At 38.2% G+C, this 12024-nt stretch overlaps 1 protein-coding gene across 4 annotated transcripts in view; it reads left to right on the forward strand.

Annotated features, from left to right (window-relative positions):
• Positions 1-890: 890 nt before the first annotated feature.
• slc9a3.1 (solute carrier family 9 member A3, tandem duplicate 1) overlaps positions 891-12024 on the forward strand; it is a 31416-nt gene continuing 20282 nt past the window's right edge. For 3 of the 4 annotated variants that reach the window (XR_005005898.1, XM_036555500.1, XM_036555502.1), the window contains exon 1: positions 892-1409. Coding sequence is in view for 3 of the 4 variants with exons in the window: in XM_036555500.1 (XP_036411393.1) it covers positions 1091-1409 (319 nt within the window). In the remaining variant the exon portion in view is untranslated. Of the gene's footprint in view, positions 1410-12024 lie in introns of all 4 variants that reach the window. The other variant, XM_036555501.1, reaches the window with a different exon arrangement.

The raw sequence follows: 12024 nt of genomic DNA on the forward strand, positions 1-12024 counted from the left end.
CAATGTTTCTTACAAGGCTGTTCAAAAATGTTTTTTGTTTATTTTGAAATTGCTTTTTTCCATGCTTTTCCCACCCATGCAGACTGGCTTCCAGGCATTTAGTTAAACCAATCATCTTTTTCTCAAAATATTTTGCATGCAAGATGGTAATTAATGCAGAGTACAAGATTAATTGAATTAAAGTTCTAGTTTTTGTCCCAATATGTGCCTCAATATGTGCCTCAACAGTCTCTTGAGTGTTGTATTTCACATTGTGAGTTAACCAAAAATTTCTTGATGCTTATGAAAGGAATATTTAAACAGCATTAGTCAAAGAATGATTCCAGACCAATGATTTTGATCACATTGTGCACCTGATTTTTATATCAGTAGTTCTTACAAGCAGAGTGCTGTGTTACACCTATATCAGTCATGAACTGATGTACATAGGAAACCGAAATCCAGGATAGGTTCTATCAGTAGACTGTAATTCCCTAGTTCCCCATGGAGAGATATATCCCAATATTTTTCATAGATGAGCTTTTTAAACTTCAGTTAAATCTCTACCCACTATGCCATGACCTCTTTTTGCAAATTTTCAATGAATATACTCTTTCTAATGGGGAAATGAAGACATCAGTCAAATCAATTAGTTGAACTGAGTCAAAGTACACTACTGTGGTCTGTCATCCTTCTCTCCCTGTCTTACAGATCCACCACAGACTAAGAAACAAACTAACTTCTCCAGGTATTTGTGAGAACTGCTTTAATGTAGCCTTAAAAGGGACACTGGCCTCCTTGTGTTTCAAAAGTTGTCTGAAGGAAATGACTGGCTACGTGGGATGGGAGTGGCAAGCAGATTCATCCCTTACCTTCTGGAATGAGCTGGGCTGAGCTTCACTTTCCATGAAAAAGTCTACATGGGAACGAGGGCGGGCAGACCGGCACAGACGTTCTGGCCAACAGGTGTCAACAAAGCCAGCCGTAGACAAGGGAGAAGGGAGAGGGGAGGGCGAGGGACAGACCAGGAGGGAGAGTTATTAAAGCTGACAAAAGCAAGAGGGACTTAGATTGCGGTCGCTCTTTTTAAGGAGAGTGAGGTCCCGGCTTGATGATGAACCTGCTGTGGAGGCCCGCGTTCCCCCTGCTGGTTCTGGTGTCAGCGCTGCTCGTCAGCGGAGACTGGGCTGGGAGAAACGCAGCCGTTGACACCGGTGGGCACGTGACTGCTGACGCTGGGGCCAGTAACACCGTAGACCATGGGAGCAGCAACACCGCCGACGGAGGACACGGGACAGGGAATAGCACTGCCGGCGGGGAGCATGGCGGAGTGCTCACCACGCTGCCGATTGTCACCTGGAAGTGGCACCATGTTGAGGTACCCTACATTGTGGCCCTCTGGGTCCTGGTCTGCTGGATCTGCAAATGGCGTGAGTAATCGGATTGTTTACCTGATATATATATTTTCATGGATGAATATCTAATTCATGGATTAATATGTTACATCACAATTATATTCATTTATCAGATGCTCTTATCCAGAGTGACTTACATACAGTAGGTTACAATTTTATATATTTTTGCAGCTGGATATTTGCTGAGGCAATTGTAGATTAAGTACTTTGCTCAAAGGTACAACAGCAGTGCCCTAGTGGGGAATTGAACCAACAACCTTTTGGTTACAAGTACAGCTCCTTACCACTACACCACACTGCTGTCCCCAATTGATTAATAATTATTAATAGTAATAATATTGGTTATATATCGTGGAATTAATGGTCTGATTTTGTCTTGGACTGCCAGTCATTTGGCTTGAGGAATACAAACATGGGATTGTATCAGATTGTATCAGAAGAGTCGAGTTTATCTAAAAGTAAATGTATTGGTGATTACGGCAGACATAATTCTACGCTTAATAATTGCAGTTTGGGAAGAGGACAACATTTCAGCGTTTTGAGAACAAGCTTTCATTTGCGTGTCATTCATTTAGGTAATGGTTCCTATGAGGATGTATTGTGGTGGATTATTTTGGACAGCATCTACTAGTCAGCGGACCAGCTATGAATTTGACAGGCGTGATTTTGCTGTTGCCTTATTTGGTGCGCGCTGTCTAGTTCCGTTTTGTGCATACCAGTGGACAAAGAATGCTGATAAAGACAGCACACACAGTACAAATGTTAATTTCCTTTATCGTTTGAAAAGAAGAAAGGCGCTGTGAGGAAAAGCGCTGGAAAATATGACAAATGTATTTGTGACTTTATCTTGGAGATTATTCTTCTTTTTTTCCCAAAGTCATGTCTGAAATTGACCTTCTCCTCTTACTTTTTTTGGCTTTCATTTCATGTTTTATGCCACAATTAATGTAATGCATTTTCTTAAGGGGATAGCTGGTGAGGGGTATGATATAATTTGAACAAATCTAATCTGGTTATCAGTAGGAAATCATTTTTCATACCAAAGAAATGAAGGTGAGGTGCACTTGCCTTCTGTGAGGACTGAGATTGGAACCTACATTCCTCATGTGTCCAGTGCATTGATGCTGTATAAATTGAGCAAGTTAACACATTTCTTAAAAGTCATTTTCTCCAAGACAGTGAAACATGAATATGGAAACAGATATGAGAAACCTAAGAGAGGCTGACCAGGTGTTTGACCAGGTGACATGTGTCAAAAGGATCCAGTCTGTGATAATGTACCTGAGACAGCTGGAACTGGAGACCACAGTATTAGATAATAGAAGGGACTGTCCAAACAATAGTAAAGGGGGACTGGGATTATGTGGGGTTGGGGGCAAATCCTTAACTACATGGGGTCATCCTCATTAAGATCAGTGCCTTCCACAGTGTTACGCTAGCAAATACTTTCCCTATCACTCTCCTCCATCTGAATTTGAAACCTGTGAGGGGAAATTAAGCCTTTTATGCCCTTCTCATGTATGTTATATAACACAACACAATGAGGATCAGTACTTCCTGGATAATAAATCATCTGATGGATGACTGTGCAGCTTGTGAACAAGTATTCTTGCATACACAGCCCTAGTGTTTATGTGTGCACAATATAAGCACAAATAAACCTTTGGCAGAGGACTACAGCCCTGGTGTCATGAACAATAGTGGTTAAAAAAAATAAAAAGGTGCAAGGTTTTTTCCCCCCAAGCTTACAATGTTGTCTTTCTTCAGTCCTCTCCTCTCCGGGCTTTCCCACTTAATTAAGTTTGTTGGCCCTTTGGAGGACAAAAAGGAGACAAACAGGATTGATTGGATTACTGTTTGCAGGTTTGCTGACTAGTTGGGGCTGCAGTATTTATTTCAGCTGTCAAGTTGGTGTAAGCATTAATTGGCTATAAGCAGAGAATTCAGAGAACGGTCATAGTTCCTCTGCTGTGTATTGTATGTGGGCCAATTGGGTATGTGACTCGAGTGGAATGAATCCAGTTCAAGCTGATGTTTTTGTACTACTGCACATTGCTTATTTGTGTAGCGGAATATACAACATTACATTTATGAAAAATTAGGATTTGACTGGAATAATTTAAACCTCTCTTGACTGCAGTACGAGATGACAACAAATATATTTCAGGTTGAAATACATTTTGATTGTATTAGAGAATATGATAAGGAATAATAAAATGTCTAAATGCCTTTGTTTCATTATAGAATTGAACTTGTTGCAAATAAGAAAGTGGACAAGAAATTCATTATGCTATTTTCTAACGAACGTTTTGACTTTTGCAACAAAACTACTGGTTACGCAAATATGCAGGTATTGAGAAAGTCAAATATATAAATAACTGGTAAAGATATGCATGGGTTTACCCGTTTATTTACAGATATACTGTGAATGGTTTTGCAATATTTAAAAACTACAAAAAGCAAAGAACTGCTTCACAGTATTTCAGGGAGTAGTGGTGTAACAAACACAACATGGCCGATACTGTACGGAACAGTGCCACATTCTTTGCATTGCAGTTGACATCGAAACCCTGTTTTCAAATAACCTCTCACACACTTACCACTAGGCGGCAGTGGGAAGCACAAGTTCATCAACATAACTATGCTTCAAAGAGCCCCTACAAGTTAATAATCTTTATCTGCACAAAGTGTGATTTGTTTAATTTGAATTCATTACTTTTTTTTTATTTTTCATGCTTAGTCTGTACTTAGTGGTATATGTGCATGTTGTTGATGGCCTATGTTATAATGTTAATGTTAATGTTAATGTTAATGTTAATGTTAATGTTAATGTTAATGTTAGGGTTAGGCTTAGGGTTAGCATGCCTCTTCCTCTCCATTTCTTTTTCTGTCTGGAGAGCACAAGGGAAGTTGAAACTAGCAGAAGTAACATGCAATGGGGAATCAATACTTTTCTGAATTTTTAGCTTTCAGAAATTACAACTAGTGTTCTTGTCTGAATTGAAATGAGGCAGTGATATTCACGTAAGGCTCTCTTTTGTTGCCTTGACTTGGCATTTTGTAACACTACATTTAGATATAAACTGTGTTTCAATCCGTTTACTATAGCTATGTCTACATACTCAAGCTTTTTGTAAACAAAAAATATATGTGTCACGGTACAGAGAGCATGTGCTTTATAGTTAATTGATTAGGGAAACACTCAATAATTTTCTAAATTTTTTGCGTCTTCTTCACCAACTAGCGTCCTTATTTCCAGCTTTGTGTTGTTTGCCCATCAGAAAATACTCAGAACATAACTGTTGAACGTTGGGTTTTACCAAGTGGCTTAGCTGGCAAAACACTTGTCTTTTATGCAGGCTGAGCTCTGTAGCCATATCATCTGCAGATAGTGACCAGGAGCACCCAGCAGGGGAGCAAACTGGCTTCATTCTGCTGGGAATAGGGGTCTGTAGGTCTGGCCAGGGTTTCCCATCCACCACTCCCAGGCACACTGTGATTCTTTAGTTGTTAGGCTGACATCAATGGAGTAGCACCTATCCTCCGACAAGTGGCCATTCCACTGTGGTATACTGTGCAACTTGTAGTGCAAAAATAGCCATTGGCTGTGTGTATCAGGTGTATTAGAGTAATGCATTTGGCTCACTTCAGCGCTACTGCACAAGTGAAGGGTATGCCGTAGTGAGACATGCTACATGTGCATGTAGTGATTCCAAACATCTGCTAGAATGATGCAACACAGCTGGTGAACCCCCTGCCTATTGAGCTGTATAATATCAGTATTTTTAGAGTCTTGACTAATAGTGTTTGCCAAATATAGCTGAGATCTGAGGAGAGTTTAAGGATAATGATTTTGACCTCAGTGAAAATAATGTGTGTGTGCGTGTGTGTGTGTGTGTGTGTGTGTGTGTGTGTGTGTGTGTGTGTGCGTGTTAAAATGCCACAGCTTGCACCTAAGCCTGTACGGCTTCCCCAGGTCACCTTCAGCCTTTTTCACCTGTGAAGGTGTTAATGACTCTCTATAATGTACTGGAAAATGCTCAAATGGGCTACACTCTCAGCTGGAGGCTAAAGTAATATTTAACATTCCAGCCTTTACTGCTGTATTAAGTGTCTGCTTAAACAGAACGAGAGTTGAAAAGGTGAATTTAGCCAGCTGTAAGATCCAAATCACTGAGCTGAGATCTGACTCACCTGGCAACACTCCCATTTCACAAAATCCATTTAATATCCAAATTATACATTGGGAAATGAAATTCATTTAGATATGCTGTATGTTACATACATACATACATATCAGAAGGAAAAGTGGTGAAACATATCTTTGCACAGTGATGTTCATGTTCTGAAAATGCCAGATTCATATAATTCTTTGATATCTTTGATATCCTTTATTGACAGCATTTTATTGGCTTGGTTGCTCTAATAAACCTTTCAGGACATAGCACATGAACTTATATTATTAATGATTAGAATATTTTAAACTGTGATGGAACATTTTCATTACACATTGTTCTTCGTGCATATTCTGATTCTCAAGACCACAGTCTTGAGCTTTTAACATACTATGTATAATTAGGTCCTTGGTGTAACCTAATGTGACATTCATACTTGGAAAGTAAAACCAGTCTGATCCACCATAGTGAGAAAAAAGTATCAAACTACCCACAATATTAAACTGCATTGATCTGGCATCAGACCAACTCTGTATGTCGCCTTGGGGTTGGCAATCCAGTCTGAGGTAAATGGCATGATTTTATATGGTACCTGACAATGATTCATAGGAGCAACCTAACCTTGCACCATATTACTGTTCTCCTCTTGACTAAAAATGTATGAACTGACCTATACTATACTATATTGGTTTTCACTTAATAGTAAGTGCTAAGCACAGGACAGATTCATGTTAAGGCAAAGTATAGTCTGAAGTTCTGACAGTTACAGGTAGCTCATTCCAACACTGGGGAGCAACTGAGGAAAAAAGACTAGGATAGGATGTGTGGCCATGGAGAGGATGAATAGCCAAACAAGTTTCTGAGTGGAGAGATTTTGCAGTTTTTTTGCAGATTTTGCAGAGTCATGCAGTCTGAAAATGAAGTGAAAGTAGGAGTTAGTGACTGCTTGGTGAGCTAGCACCAGGGTCTTTGATAGATGCAGCAAGTGGAAGCTAGAGAATACAGACAAGGTGAGGCATGGGAATATTTAACCATACACTGTCCTGTTGCTTGTATGTACATGTAACTATGGGTCACCCAATGCAATCTACAGTGATCTTTACTGTGTGCTTAACAGGAGTGAAATGGTATATGGTGTGTATCCAAGGTACTCCTTCAAATCCATCATTATCATCACATATGGTAATAATATTTTATGGTAATATGTAATTCATGAGAACATTTTTAAAATATTAACAACCAATGCAAGTTAATAATTCTTTTGCTTGCATAAAATGATTTTGAGTGTTCATTGTGTGAGCCTGTGATTCAGAAATATAAATCTCACTCCAGCAATCGAACAGACAAGAAATCAAATTTATAATGACAAACAATGTATTATGTTTTAGCTATGTATGCTTTCATAAAATGAATACATAAAGATAAAAACCCACAGAAATGAAAATAAATACAGGGCATTATGACATGGGTAGAATGTTAACTGGAAAAAAGGACATTCTGAAACAATCCTAAAATAAACACATTACTCACAACAGGAGATGAGCTTTAACCTCTGCGCAAGAAAGATTTAACCAAGCTTGCGAAATAAATGTGTCAATCATTAAGTATCGCCACTGGATGTTAAGGCAAAACTATGGGAGGAGTGCGAGTGACCATAAAAGTCCGGCCCATACTGACATCACGCAAAGAGTGTTAGTCAAGGTTAAATCCGGTGCTGTATTTAAAAGAAAAAAAACAATAGAATTTAATTGTTGATGTTAAGTTTTCATCTGCATTGTAAAATGTAGATAACATGTCTTAAGTGAACTGAGATAGGACTGAAGAGTGAAATGTTTTAAGTTGTAATGCAGAAATGAGGTGACATGTTTTCTTCATGCTGTTCACACATTGCTACCTCTTGTTTTGTTTTGTCTTCTTTTTCCTGACCGTTCCCTTTTAAGGTATTAGACAGCATACTTTTTAACATGTTTAAGATGTGAAGATCTGTCTTTGTGATTATAGTGCTATTAACCATTGACTTGTTAGCAAAGAGCTAGCAAAGACTAATGCTGGAGTCAAACCCTTCAAAATTGATTTAACTTAACTATTTTCTAGTTTCATTTTAGTCTGTTATATTACATATTATGTATAGTAGATTAAACTATATGTTATAATCTATAAAAAACAACAAATACCTCTTCATCAAACACTTCTCTTAAATATTTCAATAGTATTTCATATGTTATTAAAGATGGCCTCTTTGAAGATGTAACCTTCATGTTTAAGGTCTGTCTGTGTATAGACAACAGATGACTTCAGCGCAAGAATATTTCACATACCATGTGGAATACAGCTGATACCAGACCATTATGTTTAAGCAGTTATGCATAATACCAAAGAATCTCATGTGCATGTCACAAAATGATTTAAAAATATACACATTAGTTCATCACTTATGGTGAGCACAACTTCATCAACAAAAAAACACAGGCCAGTAGTGAGTGTGATAGGGTAACACAGAATATTCAACAAAATTGTTACAAGGATATTAGATCACAGACCACACTGTACAAAAACATCAGAATCAAGAAAAAAAAATAATGAGACAACATCGAATGGGGTACATTAAGACAGTGCTGTATGTTATCAGCCAGTATTACACCATGTCTTAGATTGGCTTAAACTGCTCAGAATACTCTTAACACTCATAAAAACCAGAGAAAACATTTCAGGAATTGACAAGGTCAAACAATTCAAAATGTGGATGAAAATAACAACACAGAAGAAATCCTTTTTGAATCTATTTTTGACACTCCTCACAAATCAAATTTTAAAATGTTGGAGAAAGCAGTACTGTGAGTATAATTCCACAGAAAAGTGCTAGTAATACTATTAATAATATACATTTAATGTAGTGCTTTTGGACTGCATGAAAGTTAGAGTACATATTCAGGATTACACGATAACATTGATTAAATTTTGAAACAGACTGCCTCATCCTGTTGCAAGAAATAAGTCAGTACCGTTGCTCTGAGTGCAACTTTGACCTTAATTTTTCAAAGAATGTACCGTATGGGTAGTTGTTCACAATTTACTAGGGAACTCTTCTTTAATACAGGTTATACCATCACTGCATCTGTGTGGAAACCTAATACAAAAGTCACCTATAAATGAAACGTGTATGCTGTGAAGAGATGATCTACCCACCAGTTAACTAAAAAGGCAAAAGGAAGAGTAGGTGTCCCGGTGCCCTTCTGCTCTCTCCGCATGAGTGCTCTCCAATGCTAGAACGCTGGCTGAGCTCAGAGTAGGAGAGAAACTACAGGCAACTTAAAGAGGAGGGGAAGCCTCAACTTGTGCTCAGAATATCCTCATTCGTACCGTTTCTGGGTGAGAGGAAGAGCACCGGTTTTATATCCCGAAACAATCGAGAGCCGCACACAGTGAAAAACAGGGACTTAAATACACAGGTTTTCAGAGGCACAAAGCAAAGGGATCTTTTAGAGGGACTTTTCGGTTTTCTGCTATGCAGTGCAAGAGGATTAATGCTTCTTTTTGGCTGCTGGAGATAGTTCTGCTGGCCTGTCTTTTGGGTACCACAGCAGAGGGTGCAGCTGTGGGGACTACCAAAATCTCAGAGAAGTCATCATCAGCATCCAACCACAGTACATCAGGCGGTGGACATGGGGCCGGTGAATCGGGGGTCCGGGTTGTGTCCTTCAAGTGGCACCATGTAATGGGTCCTTATATTGTGGCTTTGTGGATATTTGTGGCTGCAGTAGTAAAGATGGGTATGTATCAGTAAGCACCGTTATGCTCACTCAGACTGTCAAGTGTTATATTTTGGATCAGTGACATTACATTTAGCAGACAGTCTTATTCAGACCGACTTACATCACAGTTGCAGTTTTTACTTTGTTATCCATTTATACAGCGAAATATTTACTGAGGCAGGGGTTAAGTACCTTTCCCAAGGGTACAGCAGCAGTGCTCCAGCAGGGAATCAAACCATTAACCTTTTGGTTATGAGTCCTGCTCCTTACCACTACACTGCTGAACCTATGAACTTTGATATACTGTACTATACTATACTGCACTATAGACATTTTATGCCTTTTATAATTAATGGCAGTCAATTCAGCGGCTTTTGAATCCTGATTAATCAGAAGTTAATGAAACAGACCAGTGACTTTGATAGCTAATGGGAAATGTTTAGGGAAAGACCTGGTATGTTACAGAGGAACAACCTCAAACCTAGCAGAAGAGGTTCCATCATTCTTGGCATGCAGATTGGAAGAGGGTACGTATGTACTTGGTATCAAGTCAGTGTTTCATTATCTGATCGTTCCAAAAGAGTTCTTGAGATTATAATTGCAGCAACATGTCTTTGCCTAAAAGATTGATGTATGTAGATAAAGGTCTAGGTGAAAGATGCTGATGGCATAACTAGCTAAGCGTAGAGAAGACTAAATGAACAGGACAGGGATGAGCACAGCACAGCTGAATGTACATTGTAGAAATGACAAGTCAAACAAAAGAGCAGGAAGAGCAGGTCTATTCCCAGCCCTAAAGACAGAATAAATGTACAGGAATGTGTAGTTAATGATCCTTTAAACCCTAGTTAGGATATTTGCATTAAAGGACTTAGTGGGGAGAGAGAGAGAATGGCTTCATTGTTGGAATATTCTGAGGGCCTCCAGGATGTTAATGCTTGAACAATACTCTCGAATGAAAACATCAAAAGGCCTGCACAGAGTACAAAACAATGGGTGACTAACCATCAATCAATCCTTGAACTAGGAAAACATATCAAGGAATGAAAACCTTGAGCAACAGCAGTTGATGGACGTGGATAATGAATGTTTAACACAATTTAACTATGGGAAATGTACATCTTGACTTGAGAAGTAAGAAGCAACTTTACAAAGTAGTACAAGTACAAAAAGTACAAAAATGTCTCCAGGAGAAACAAGTTGAGCCATGGAAAAAAATTCTCAAATGCTGGCAAGTATGATGCATTAGATTATAGTAAAATAAGGAATTCTGAAGTAAAAATGCTACTACCTCCCATTGCATTTGGTTGATACATGAATAGTTCCATACCATTTCCAGGAAATCTAAAAATACACTTCCCTGAAATTTTGAAAAATTCTAGCTTTGAAACAACGTTCATCATCTGCCAGTCAATTCTGCTGGCTAAAAGCAAGGAATCAATGTGGGGCCCAAGAAACATGAAATTTTCCATTTATTTTCCGTGGAAAAAAAGTAATTCAAAGAATTTTTGCTTTGAATTACTAAAGTATTTGTATTGCATGTTAATTTCCTGCTATCAATCCCACTATTATTTATGACTATCGACAAAATACACTGGATTCTTTCAGTTCTATTTTACGATCAATCAGTCTGGTTAGAAATTTTGTTCCTTAACTTTAGACGTGGGGTCTGACTTAGGTTATTCATTACTTGTTGTCCATTTAAATTTTAAGAGTTACAAAAAATCTATTTTATCTGAAATATTGCTGACTCATTTACGGTTCCCTGGCATGTGTATTAAATCGTTCGACTTTGAGCGTCAAATCTGAAAAACACAGATTTTGATACTTGCGTATGTGTACTTAGAGCAGAAGTGGCTGGAGGTATTCCTTGCTCTTCATAGTTCTCTTTTTCATTGGAGATGTCATAGTTTTTATTTTGGGCTTCCAATATTTGTACACATACTCATACCCTCCCCATTTACTTTTTTTTCTTGACATGTGCTATTATTTCTTTACTGACTTGTTATAATTATTTTCAGACATTAAAAATTAATTGAGGCACCCAAGGTCAAATGTGGGATCAAAAATTTACCATGCCAAAGGTCGCAGGTACTGGGAAGTTTAAATAGCACTTGTTAGACATCAAAAATACATTCTGCTCCTCCTTTCCATTGAAAGAATTAGATTCAAAATGTCTTGAAAAAGATGATGATAATGTAAATATTTACCTTGGATAATTGGCATCCAAGCATTAAAAACGGACTTACCACTTTTGAAAGGAAATCACTTTCTGCTGTAAGATACTGTCTATTTTCATCTAAGAGTATTCTTGGCAATTAAACCAAAAAAGAAAAGATCAATGAATGTTTTCTTTTTTTCATCAAGCATCCCACTAATGATCAACTGCCTGACTGCAATTGGACTGTCTATCCTTCAGTGGCAGTGTGAACCATGTATCATGAAACAAAATGAATCACAGTTAATGCTTTTGTGGAAGGACTGGGCAGGTGTGTGGTATAGCTGTAAGTAGCGGGGCTTGTAATCCAAGGGTTGCTGGTGGACCCATGCTGTTGTACCCTTGATCATTTATGTTTACATATACATTTATTAATTTGGCAGACACTTATCCAAAGCAACTTACAAGTGAGGCAGAATACAACACATGCAAAAGCCATACAAGGAGTCACAATATTAGAAGTGCTGCATGACAAAGCTATCTAA

The sequence above is a fragment of the Megalops cyprinoides genome, chromosome 21, assembly GCF_013368585.1.
Source record: "Megalops cyprinoides isolate fMegCyp1 chromosome 21, fMegCyp1.pri, whole genome shotgun sequence".
Taxonomy (NCBI): Eukaryota; Metazoa; Chordata; class Actinopteri; order Elopiformes; family Megalopidae; genus Megalops; species Megalops cyprinoides.